The sequence below is a fragment of the Camarhynchus parvulus genome, chromosome 18, assembly GCF_901933205.1.
Source record: "Camarhynchus parvulus chromosome 18, STF_HiC, whole genome shotgun sequence".
NCBI classification, from domain to species: Eukaryota; Metazoa; Chordata; class Aves; order Passeriformes; family Thraupidae; genus Camarhynchus; species Camarhynchus parvulus.
In genome coordinates, this window is record NC_044588.1 from 2,817,938 (window position 1) to 2,831,768 (window position 13,831).

Genomic DNA, 13,831 nt, shown 5'->3' on the forward strand with positions numbered 1-13,831 from the left:
GGCCATTACTGAAAAATTAATGGTTTTTTAAAACACCTTGCATTGCCTGTTTCTTCATGGTAAAGTGAATGTAATGACTGAAGTGGGAAGGAAGCTTTTAGTTGTCACCAGGGCTGGCATTGCTAAAGGCACAGCTTTTCCAGTAATGACTGCAGCAACCCTGCAGATTCTGGGAACGTCAGAAAGAAGATATTAGTGAAGTAAACCATGAGATTCATGTTTTTTGAGATGTTTAAAATGTCTCCCACATGGAAACAATTATTTGGGATCCCTTTATAGGCATTTGGTACTAAAAGCTGGTCAAACAGCCAGAATATTCATTTATGTTCCCTTTTAAAATCAGCTGCAGATACTGTGAAATGAATGCTAACAAACACAGACACTACCACTGACCTAGAAAATCCAAATAAAATTATCAGAGTGTGCACAGTGGGGTCTTTTAAGGAAGCAATTTCGATGAGAATCTTGGAATGTGCCAAAACTCTGCAGTTTGTGCCCCAGCCTGTCTGGGTGCAGGCTCCTGCCCCAGCTGCATGACAGGACATTAATATGCAGTGCCAGGAGATGGCTCAGCATTCCTACATTCATAAAAAACCTGGGAAATGTCCAGTGGGGAGCCCAGAGCTCCTGGGGGAGCTGCAGAGCCTGCTGTGTGCTCCCAACCTCTGCAGGCATCACTCACAGCTCTCTCTGCTTTTAAATAACAGCAGCACCACTGAAAAATAAAACCAGATTTCTCTGCACCCTTGCAGCTTAGGAAAATACAGTTAAAACCCCCTTGGAAATTCTGGGCTGTGCCTATATGTGTTTTAATCACAGAGTCACCACCATCCTGTCTCCAAGTGAGTGTCAGGAGGGCACATCCTCCCTGTCAGCTGCTGTCACATCCAACTTCCAGTGCCTGAGAGGTCACAGTTGAAAGTCTCAATATCATGGCAGCATTTTATATATCAGTGCACCAGATGGGGTTGTATTTTCTCCCAAAGGTTATTGTTCTTTCACTATAAAAATAATTCAAAAAATAAAGTTTAAAAAAATCAGAACTGTGATTCAACCACCTACGAGCTCGCTCAGAAGAGCCCTAAATTATAAGATGGGTCAAGGAGTAAATGTAAGAGTGAAAAAACTTTTAGCACACATCAGGAGGAAGAAAATTCAGTGTAAAAAGCAGAGATTAAGAATAGCAAAAAGCACTTTACTATGCTTAAGAGCAAACCCCCCACGTCAATCCAACCTGTGAAAGGGTCACGAACTCAGAGATTTCAGAAATATGCAAGAGTGTTTCTATAAAAAGAAAACTACCACATTTCTGTACTGCAAGTGCCATAAATTATTAATATTCAACTCAACTCTCAAGCAAGTAACTCAACCATTGAAAATAAACCACTGATGTTTAAGAATTACAGCACAAATGAGCATTGAATGGGGCAGCCCTGGAGAAGATGGTGAGGTTATGGCAGAGGATTTCAATCAACCACTGATATCAGTTGATATCAGAAGATATCAATCCAAAATTCCTGCTCCTCTATGAAGAAGTGCTGCAGAGTCTCTACAGTTCCCACAGAAAAACCTGTGTGTCCACACTGATGCACCTGGGATGAAGATCTGACATCACTAATTAGAATTAAATGTGTTTATACACAGGACTGAATTATTCCCACCATTAACTCCATTCAGAACCTGCCAAGTTGGAGACTGTGAATAATTTGAGGGAGCCACTGGGCAGCTCCTTCCTAGAATTCACTGGGAATTAAAACCCAGCCCAATTTCCAGCATGTTCTCAGGAAAACACTCAGTGTGTGTGCACTGGAAACAAAAGGCACCACAAAAGAAGCAGGCAGAAAAGAGAAATTGGGATGTGCCAGATGAACCATAGATCAAGAATAGATGAGATCAGATCCAAACAGGAGCCCCCAGAGGACCCCACCCTGCAGCTGTGCCCTGGTGGGGCTGGCACACTTGGGATGCCCATGGATCTGCACCAACACCAGCGGCAGGTCCCCTTCAGCAGCACAAATGTTTGAGATGTTTTGCATTCAATCAAGGCTGGCTGGGAAAGAATCAGCAGGAACTAATTAACAACCTAGACAGGATGCAGAGCAGGGATATTGAGGAATTCAGCTGGAGGAGTTCAACACCTACAGAGCAATTCCTCTGAAAAAGATGCAGACAAAGGCTCAAACCAAAAAGTCAATCATTGATTATTTCTCCTGCTGTTCCTAAACCTCCTGGACATTTCATTCACCTCCTTTCCCAAAGCTAAAGGCAGTGAGTGATGTTGTGCTTGGGAGCACCAAGAACTGCAAATTCTTACAAAGGTTTTGTCAGTAAGTATTTTAGAAGCAATGGCATTCTAGAAGAATATTTTTGCATTTTGTAATATGTCCATGAACTGGCAATTGCTAATTTCCTTTTCAGTTAAACACACACAAAAGGCACCTGAAATGTCATTTTGGCTCAGTCCATAAGGTATTTTTTATGTAAAAAAAAAAAAGCAGCTTGCTTTCAGGACAATTGTCATTTTTATTTAAAGCAAGCCTGGAAGTGCTGACAAGCCTCAACCACAACAACAGCACTGCAATTGTTTTATACATAACAAAGTTATAATAAACATTCCTCTTGTTGTCCAGAAACCTACTTAATTGGGGGATGGAAATGTTTTATTTATAAACACAATAGAAATGCCTTTTGCCAAGTACACTCACACCTAAAAGAGCCTGTGGAGAAAACCTGTAAAATATTTGTTACAAGTTTATCACATTCACCTCTCAGACAAGACCATTTCAAATAAAACTGTGAACTAAAAGAATCCTTGTTTGTATAATCACTTTACAGTGATTTGCTTCCACAATGACTTGTGATAAACGCTTTTGTCCCCAAAAGGATTAAAAACCAACTGAATCATGAGGAAATAAGCACATGTTATTTGTCAAATTATGTGCATTATTGCAGAAAGTTTAAGCCATATTTAAGAGCCTTGCTGCAAAGCGGCCCAGAATAAAGCAAATATTAAATTTTGTCACTCGGATGATTTTTAAATTAATTCCCTCTCATGGTAGAATTACTTTTAGAAGCTGCATCACCATCTCTGAAACGCCTCATTACTAAGTGAAACCACCTTCTGCTAATGACAGTACCTTGGACAAATTTCCCCCACCCACGTTGACAGGAAGCTCTTTGAAAAGTTAAGCCACAATTAAGCATCACTTGGGATCTATTCTGATCCTTTCTAACTGAATTTTATCAAACTTCTCCTTTTCAATGCATTTTACAGGCTTTGACAGGAGAATATGGAGGTATTTGGATTTAGAGAGAACAAAGCTACAGAGAAATAATGTCAGCAAGGGAGTTTGCTGGGTCTGGAAGCTGTGAAAATTCAGTGATGGTCTGATTTTCTCTATGCAAAGGAGATGTTCTAAGAAACCTCCAACTTTGTCCTGCTTCAACTTTGCCCCCAGATTCAATTCCATTTCACAACACCAAACAGGCAGCAATAAAAGCTGTGTGCCCTGTTCTGGTTTCATGGAGTGTGTTCTGGAATTCCAGGCTCGGGATGGGTCTGTGGGGGTGTGGGTGTGCACATCTGGGTGTGCACAGCCACAGGTTATGCACAAATCCCAGAGAAACGCTTCCAAGGAAAGGAACTGCCACCCTCTCCTTCCATCCTTCTTTTCTCTGCCTCCTTCCCATCTTGGTAACCTTAAGCTTACAGAATGTGAGAACTATCTCTTTTTATTTTAAAACTCACTGGGAGTAGTATTTGGGATTGAATCCCAGTTGCCTTTGTTTATTCAATACTCTCAAATGCAGGAAACAACTCCTCAGCTGATGGAGGTTTAGTGTATCTCTCATGCTCTGAAAATGACGGGTAACTTCCTGAGCAGCAACTCATCCTGCTGGGCTGCTTCTGACAAGGAAAACTGATAATGCAGTGATTTTCTAATTAAAATTCCCAAGTCTTTAAAGCTGTTTATACAGATTTATTTTTATGAACACACTTTCATAGAGTTTCTCAATCCCAAGCCATGCTGTATGAAATCCTCCCACTTCTGGAAGGAAATTCTCCATCAGCAGCTTTAATGCCCAAAGATCTGACCAAGGTACACAAGCTCAGAGTGTGTATCACACATTTATACAACCTGAAACACTCCAAAATGAGCTGTTTACCTGTAACTTCCAGTTTGTCACCAGTGACTTCAGCCTTCAGATAAATCCTTCCTCTCTTCTCTGTGTGGTCCATGCCACAGAGGCTTGGGACGTTTATCACACATTGCTTGTGAACGTTCATGTCACAGGCTGTGGACATAAAAATGGTTCAGACATCCATGTGAAGCTAAAAAATTAGTGAAAATTTAATAAAAGTGAAAATTAAGACTTAATGCTTAATTATTGGCAAGACTTTCAGATTACAGCTGCCTGGTTTTCAACCAAAGGCCATGGCTGGTTTCCATCTTGCAATACTTTCTGTAGAGGGTTAATACAACAGAAAATAAAATCATCTACTTCAGAAAGATAAACATATCATTAATGAAGTGCAAGGGGGGGAAAAATGAAAATGGAATAAAAGCTTGCTGGGAATATGACTAAGAAAACAGAGTATTCACGTCAGCAGTGAAGGAAGGCAGGTTTAATTGATTATTAGGTTTTGATAGTGGGAGTCTTCCAAGACAAATTAAACATAAGGAAAACACCAGAGCTTGACTACAAACTGAACTGAAATTCCACTCTTTGAGAGTGTATTCACCCAGACAGTCCAAAGAGAGGCTTTCTCAAAATTGCCATGACAAAGGCTCTTCAGCCACATCAAACTGAGTACACCATGTTCTCAGCAGAAGAGGTGATTTTAATTACTAAGTTATTATAGTCCTGAAATATCCACTTGAAATATACCAGCACTATAAATAGCTGACATTTGAAATTGTATTTTCCAGAGAAATGAAGTAAGAAGCTGTTATCCAGGGCTTCCACTCCCTTTCTAGAGCAGCCCTTTGGCAGCAGAAGGAAACTTCACTCACTGTCACATTTCATCCCCTGGTGCAGGAGCCCGTAGAGCAGGGACCCACAATGGTCACAGAAGGTGGGGCTCCCATAGGTGTGGATCTTGAACTTGTGCTTGCTTCTGGGATCCTGCAGGGAAAACAAACACAGATTCTGAGTCCTGAAAGATAAACTGACACACGTTTAATTTATTACTTCAAGTACCAAAAGCTTTCCAGCTATGCAAATTATGCTGCAGGAAAATATGCTTCAGTGTGTAGCTTGTCCTCAGTGGTACCTGCATTGGCACATTGCCTCAGTTCCTAATTCTCCTTTTTATGGTGCTGTAAGAAAAAATGTGTCAGCTCAGGCTTGTTCCCATGATTTATGGACATTCAAATTCATTTACTGACTGCTCACATACATAAAGTCTAATGGCAGTGTTCAGTCTGTGGCCGAAGACTCACAGACTAATTACAGAGTGTTATTGTCACTGTTGTGAAATGTGACACAAAATACAGCAGGAGAACTGGGAAGAAACGGTTCATGGGCTAATCTGGAACACAGTCCAACGACTGTAAAATCAGGATTTTACAGATGGGATCATCTTGAAATGCTGCAACTTTATAATCCCTATTGTTGTGAATGAGAGGGAACGAATTCTAACTTGGCACATGGTAAATATTTTACAGAGATTGCTGCTCCCATCTGATTTTTGAGCAGAGAAACTTAAAAGAGTGAGGAGATTTTAAGGCCGCCAACAGCTTGGAAATGTTTCCTAATTTAGGCCCAGTGAAAGGGAATACACCCAAATCATTTAAACACTTGACACATCCAAAGGCATCTGCTGTTTCTGTAGGAGTAAGGGTCCCCTCTGGAAAACCAGGAACTTTAATTTCAGAGGAAGAAACCACATCTTCCATATGTTCACCCATGCCAGGCTCATTGCAGAGCTCCAGATGTGCAATGCCAGAACAAACGTGGGGATGGCCCTGTCCTGTGCACACCCTCCTTAACCTCACATCCTTTATGATCCCTTCCTGCTCCAGCTGCACTTTAGTCAGAACTATCCCTGCACAGCCTAGGGCAGAAACTGGGGGGAGCAATGACTCTACATTAAAAACCACACTGGCATTTGAAATCCATCCTTGCTAACACTCTTTTCAGAAAGATCTTGGAAATCATGGAATGCCAGGTCTGAAACATCCTCAATGAAAACACAGCTGCAAAACAATTAATTCAAATGTTTCCCTTCTGTCCACATTTTTTATTATACCTTTGTACTGAGTAAGAACGGCTAAACTGACTTGTAAATATACTGATTTTTAAAATCTACCTGCCTATCAAACTTTCTAAAAAATCAAAAGGGGAGCCCAGCATGTCAGTCAAAAGGGAAAACCTGCTGACTCTTTCCTCAAAATGAAAAGATCTCTCTAGTATAAGTGCTTTCTGAAGAAATTTGGGAGCTTTGATTAGTAATTCTCACAAAAATATGGCTATGAGAAGGCAAAATTTGCCTTCAAATTTTACTATTTTACCATATTACCCTTTGTGAAGGTTTTTGGTAGCATTCTTCATGTGAATTAATTTTGGTATTGATTCTGAGTTTTGCAGTTAATCTATAACCACTTTTCATTGTATGCAAGGAAATCACAGAACACCCAGGATAACAAGTAAAGACTTTACATTACAAATTGAAATTGAAACTATTTCAGTAATTCTGCTCGTTGTAACAGCCTGAGACACGAAATGCAAACTGCTACCAACTGTATTTATTTTGTAAACACAGTGAACCTCGGTGGAGTGACAGCCAGGGCTCCAGAGAACATCTGTTTCATTATTTATTAAAGGCTCAGCAGCAGGCCTGGTGGCTCAGGGTCATGGGAACGTGGCTGTGCAGAAGGGCTCTCTGGTGGCTCACTGACTATGTGCCTTCCAAACAATTTAAACCACAGTTGGGAAGTTAATTCTTCCCTAAATTGGTTTGTTTAGATGACAGAAGGCGACTTGTTGCCTTATAAATATCTCCACTTAAACATGACTCTGGTAAGACATCTGTGGCTGAGAAGGACAAAAGGCACAGTTCCTAAGAATGACACTGAATAAACAGAGTTTTAAAGTTGTGTTTGACATCTGGCACAAGTGGTATTTATGAGTATAAAGTAATGGTATAGAGGGGAAGGAAATTATTACATTCACTGTCTACTAAATACATTGAACCTGTGTATTAGACTGAAATTATGTAACACTACCAAATAATTTCATTCCAAGCTATGGGAAATTATTGCAGTCAATGTCTACTAAATACATTGAACCTGCATATTATACTGAAATTATGGACCACTGCCAAATTATTTCACTCCAAACAACGGAATGTGCCTGTAATTAAGTTAAGCAGGGGTGTGTGTGGCTTACAAATGTTGTGACATGTAAGGACAATGTTCTGCACTCACTGAGAACCAGCACGGGGCTGGGCTGCTTTTCAGTGCCTGACTACAAAGCTCTGTGTGGCTACAAAATCCCAGGAAAAGCATTCTTATAAAACAACAAAAACCAGCCACATAAACAAATAAATCAATTAAGTTGGACCAAACTTTGGAGTTGGCCCTGCAGGACTCAATGTATATAATTTCAATCAGTGTTTGCTTTCTATACTGCATCTTAGTTTTCTATCCTCGTTTGAAAATTCCTCTGTGGGGCCTTTCAAATCAACAATCTTGATATGAATTAGATTTTTTAAGGAGAAGCAAAATGTTCTGACTATTATTAGCTATTATTATTCTATATGCACATACAAAGTCCTTCGTAACAAGAAGAGGACAATGGAAAATAGTACCAAAACTACTCCTGAACTGGAAACTTTGTAGGAAATCTCTCTTTAAAGATCCCTTTAATAGAATGTCCTAAAAAACATGTAAAGCCTGCCACATAAGAGAGTACACTCCTCATCAGTGTTTTATCCTATTTTCTGCTTCAATCCCATGTTTTTTGGGTTTTGGTTTTTTTTGGTAACTTGAAGTCCAGAAAGTATTCTTATTTAGGAAGCAAGTCCAAGACCATCTAGAGAAAGCCAAGAGATCACTATCCACCCATCACAGATGACAAAATTTTTCATTTTATTTCCATATTTATGAGGATTTCTCATGCACTCAGAACTACCCTTGAATCTATACCTCATATTTAATTATAAGCAATCATATTAATAATAATTACTACATTGCCAGCTGTAATTACTTCTATTAACAGCAATTATTTTATCAGTTGTTAATACAGGTTCATACTTCCCAGTGTTAAATAAGCATTAATGAACTTATCTGCATCATAGAGGAAATCATGTTGTCCCTAGCATTTCTTTGGCTAAAAGCAAACTATGGAGCTAAAGGAAAGCTCCTGTAAATTTTCTTCAAATATCCCTTTTTCATCAATGTAAACTTTCAATAATTCCCAAAGCAGAGCTGGCAGCCCCATTTTGTAGTAAACACAGGGAGCCAAGCCAGGATCTGACAGATGAACTGCCAAATAATGGCTGCTATTTGCAAGAGAATTGAACTTTGCATTAAACTTGGCATAGATTAATTGTGAAACTCTAACGGGAAAACCTACTTCTGTTTCCAAAATCCATCAAAGTTCTGAGGGGGGAAAGTGGCATTGGGAAAGCAATGGGGAAGGACTTGTTCAGCACTGATGGATGATGTGCTCTATTAAACTTTGTGTTATTTTCCTGCTAAAAAGTGAATTCTCCAGTCCTCCATTTTTGTAAGTACAACTTAATGCAATACAGTGTAATTAAATGGGATAAAAACTTCTGGGCAATTGACATCACAGACATTTATATATTTTTCTTTGAAAAACCTTTGAACTGGCAAAAATTGAGCTCTGCAATTGTATGCTTTCTAATAGACTGGGGCTTCAGAGCCTGCAATGACACACATGGCTGTAGCATCCCTATAAAGATGAACCAGGCATCTACACCCCACACAGCTCTGCAAAAATCAGAATATTATCCATTAGTCTCAAAGCTGAGATGTGATTACAGAGGGAGGGATCCACCAGGAGAGGGTTGCACACACTGCGCCAGGTGGAACGACTGAAAAACCCACAAGTGGAGCAGAAACAAAATAAATAATGAGTTTGCAGAATTGACTGGTCCAGAGAGCTCAGAGGGGTTCAGCCAGGAATCCTGCCACACTCCAGCAGAGGGAAGCAGAAGAACACAGAGGCATCTCCCCAAACCCCACACATATTTCCATCTATCTACTGCCCCGAGAACCATCCTGCCCCCCTGCCACCATCCCTGCCTTCTCCCTTTGTTTAACAAATGAGCCCATTTCCTTTATTGAACGGCAGTGGGAAGCACCCCCCTGTGAGGAATCATTCCATGGTTTCTGTGCCTCTGAGGCGGGGGTGTGCAATAATTGAAAGTGCATGGTTAACCAGCAGCACATGTCACACTGTGCCTTACACAGCTCAGGAGCATTGCAGCTCAGAATTCTGCCGAAAAGCTCCCTTCTGAGCAGGATTTTATTCCCCCTGATAGCAACACTGAACCTGCTATAATTCTGCAGGCATTAAATCACCACATTGCCTTTCATTTGAAAACAGACAAACCCCACTCTGTGCAATGGTGCAGCACTGGAGGTTTTATATCAGATTTTTTATTACTTGGGAGCTCTTTTCATGGGATGCAGCTTGGCTGTGCCAACAGCTGTGTCAGCAGGGCCAAGGATCCACCCTGCCCTGGGCTGATCCCAGCATGGGCAGCAGGGAGGGGGCTCTGCCCTCTGCCCTCAGGTCAGAGCCCACCTGCACAGCTGCCCCAGCACAGGGAGGAGCTGGAGCTGCTGGAAAGAGCCCAGAGGAGGCTCCAGGATGATCCCAGGGCTGGGAGAGCTGGGGGGGGGCTCACCTGGAGAGGAGAAGGCTCCAGGGAAACCTCAGAGCCCATCCCAGGGGCTAAAGGGGCTCCAGGAGAGCTGGAGAGGGACTGGGGACAGGGATGGAGGGACAGGACACAGGGAATGGCTCCCACTGCCAGAGCGCAGGGCTGGATGGGATACTGGGCAGGAATTCCGGACTGTGAGGGTGGGCAGGCCCTGGCACAGGGAGCCCAGAGCAGCTGTGGCTGCCCCTGGATCCCGGCAGTGCCCAAGGCCAGGCTGGGGCTTGGAGCAGCCTGGGACAGTGGAAGTGTCCCTGCCCATGGCAGGGGTGGCACTGGATGGGCTTTAAGGTCTCTTCCCATTCAATTCTACGATTCTGTGCTATGAATTTAATGGGATTGGTCCAGGTCCTTGATATGCAGGGGATGGACTTGATGCCTTTTGAGTACAGCAGAGCTGGGACTAGAGCAGTGAGGGTACAGCAGCAGTGGGGGACAAGCTCAGGTTCTTTGTGATGTGGTATTTTATTCCTGCTAGCTGGATATTGGCTGTTTCTCTTTTTGTATCTCATTATGATCAACATTTGGGGTGGCACTGGATGGGCTTTAAAGTCCCCTCCAACCCAAACCATTCTATGACTTTCTGACCTGTCAGTGCCAGAGCCTGGGCTGGTGATTGAGGTGTGAGGAAAAAGGACTATTTTTAGTTACAATGCCAACACATGAATGTTAACAAGGTGTTAGGCAGGAGATAAGATTAACTTATTAAAAATTGCCTATGGTTGGTGAAAGGATTTTTTTTGCCTACCTGAACACCTATTTTTGTGATCATGAAGAAGCAGGAAACGCAAAAGTGCAAGTGTAAAAACATTTCTGGAGAAACAGAGAATTGTATTTTTCATTACAAAAAAGCCTTAAAGGAGTTCTGCAGATGAGTTGTGAGGTCCTCAGGTTGTATCAGGGCCTACTACAACAAAGAACAATTTTGTGTAAAGAAATGCAAATGTACCCAAATTTCCATACTGTATTTCCATAACAGAACCACAAGATTATTCTTCATCCCCAGTCAAAATTTCAGATATATATATATATGTAGTTACTAATTTAAAAGGTGTACAGGAAAAAGAAGCTTAACATTTTCAAACTACTTCACTTAGAGAAAAGAAAAAAATAATTCCTGAGTATCAGTAGCACAAATTGTGGCACGTTTGTGTTTCTACTGAAAACAGGGGCGACAATATATTCCATATATGCAAAACAATTTACAAATGGTTACAAGAGATAGGAGGTCACTGTTCCTCTTTACCAAGGGAAGAGCCCAGAAGGACTGGCAGGTGTTTTCCCCATTTTAAAACACAGCCTTTAACCATTCCCTGCTGTGACAGCACCACTGAATCCCACATCTTTCTTTGTCCCCCCTCCCAATGTCTTCAGCAGCACGGATGTGCTGCAGCAGATCGATGAAACCACTGCAATTTGTACCGCACATATTTCCCTTAAAACAGCTCCAACTTCCCCAAGCGAATACCAAGTTAATAAAACCTACTTGAGAATATATTTGAGTGTGGTTTGCTCTGTACAGAGCCAAATCCTACATTCAGCCCACGCTGTCCTCAGGCAAGATTTCCCTCAGTTCTGGAGGTCTCCAGTTTTTCTAAACACCTTCCAAGCAGTGACTACAATATCCAGGATCCTGCTCAGATACCACACCTGAGACATTTTCCTCTGTTTGCTATTTGTTTTTGCACTGAGAAAACAAAAATATTGATTGGTGATTTGCTCTGCATGTTAATTTAAGAAAACAGCTTCAGCTTTGAAGCTGCAAGAGCCAAGGAGCCAGATGTGTCTACTGGAAATAACTTCCAGGGTTTAAAATATGGTTTCTGTCATCAGAGTTCAGGAGCAAGGAAGAGGAAAAAGTTCCTGTTTAACTGCTCACTAGGTTTGTTCTTCCCTGGCTGAGTGAGACTGGGAGCAAAGAGAATCTGTGACTCTTGGGAATGATTAAGATCATACAAATTTTTAATACGGAATGTAAAAATGCTTAAAGCTTCTTCGGTATTTCCCCTCTCAGAGCTGCAGTGCAGAAAAGTTTTATTGCTTTCAGAAAAGTGAAATAAAAGATCAGACCTCAAAATCAGACTTTTACTGCCTCGAAATCAAAAATATCCCAGAAGGGCTGAGGCTGGCTGGGATCTCTCAGACCCCTGAGGTCAACCTGGGCTCAAAGTGGGGCAAATCAGCAGGGTTGGGTTCATGGGGTTTCTCCTCCCCAGAACTCCAAATCCACCTGCCAAGCACCCAAATAAATTTCTTCCAGGCTGACACACCAAGAGCTCCTTCCTGCAGCGGAGGAGGACAGGAATGGCATGAGTGTGCTTTCCTCCTTGGTGAGGAATTACACCCAGGCTCTTTCCAGGAATCTTCCTCCAGGCAGAATGTGAAGATCAGAGTGACTCAAAGGAATAACTTGGAGGAAGAATTCATTCATTCATTCAATCCACTGACACCTGCAGGATGGGAAACCTGAACATCCAGGGAGGTGTTCAGAGCATAAATAGAGTTGTATTCAACTCTACCCTAACAGTGTAAGGTACTGGTAGGGTAGGGAAATAAAGACTAAGCAAAAATAGCAAAAATACAGATTATTTAGCCTTTGCAAACCCTGCTGTGCCTCAGCACCTGAAAGCAGCTGCAGCACAGCAAGTTCAAAATCCAGCCATTCCTCCTGGCCTCGAGGGTTGGGATGACATTCAGAAATGAAGAATGATTCTCAAGTGCTGGAGAAGAAAAGTCTTTCATGATTATACATGACACCCCAGCAAAAAATGACAACAAAAAGCTCTTTTCCTCTTTTGTTAATAAGACCACTTTTATTCTTTACTACTCTAAAGAGAATTAAGAAAGTACACAAACAGAAAAAAACTGTCTTTAAAGAAAATTGAAATTTTTCAATCAACTGTCTCTTCTCTGTAATTGTACAGAACGGCACAACGTGAGTAGAGTTCAAAATGATTCAAAGGCAGAATTTTCAGTCCCCTCCTGGAATTCACACAAAATTATTATTTTTAATTAAAAGAAACAGGTGGTCATTCAATCAACTGATTTTGATTGCTGCCTTTTGTTCATGTTCTTCTTGTATAGAATAGAACTGATTGAGTTGGCAAAGGGAGAAAGATCTGCATGACTCTACTCCCAGGGATTTGTAATTTCCTAATTACTAGAAAGACACATAAATCCAGAAGGGACTCGGTGTTTACTGGCTATTTTTTCTTCATTCCTTTTTAATGAAGAAACTGCAGTATAATTACAGAAAGTGCACAAACAAAAGCTCCTGTTAGAAAACTATTCATGACTAGGAGAAAGGGAGAGAGTTTGTTTCAGATACAACTCTCCATCGTGTTACTGTGTACAAATCATTTCAACCAAGATGAAATCCAGGGATCTGGATTCAAAAGGAATTCTAGAAAGCTAGAGACAGTCTGTCTATGTCTTAAACCCCCTCATTTACTGGCTTTACAATTTTGTAATTTGTTAATTAATTTGTTGAACAGGTACACTTTTCAACACAGAGCACCCTTTACACCTTGAATACATGTTACAAAATACAGGTTAAACTGATCAAAAGCAAGAAGTAATTTTAATAAATTCCTGCCGTATAGAAGAGTATTGCTATTTCTCCATAGGTACAATATGGTCAATTGTCCAATATTCCAAATTACAGTGGATTGTAATTTGGAATATTGTATATACTTTTACATTTACATTTATATCCACTGTACATTTGGATTGTAATTCCAAATTACAATTTCTATGCTTTCCAATGGATCTGCAATGGGTGCAGTGATAAAGAACTTAACTATGTGACATCAGGCTGCATGAGAATTATTCTACATTAATATTTCTGTACAATAATTTCTCATCACTTCTTAAATATTTCAATATGTTTCAGTACAAGACCTTCCCAGCATTTCT

General features: G+C 41.0%; 1 protein-coding gene across 3 annotated transcripts in view; it reads right to left on the reverse strand.

Annotated features, from left to right (window-relative positions):
* PRKCA (protein kinase C alpha) overlaps positions 1-13,831 on the reverse strand; it is a 144,934-nt gene that overhangs the window by 46,389 nt on the left and 84,714 nt on the right. For all 3 annotated transcript variants that reach the window (XM_030962250.1, XM_030962252.1, XM_030962251.1), the window contains exons 4-5: positions 5,016-5,127; positions 4,168-4,296 (exon numbers count right to left, since the gene is read on the reverse strand). In XM_030962250.1, coding sequence (XP_030818110.1) covers positions 4,168-4,296; positions 5,016-5,127 — 241 coding nt within the window. The remainder of the gene's footprint in view (positions 1-4,167; positions 4,297-5,015; positions 5,128-13,831) is intronic.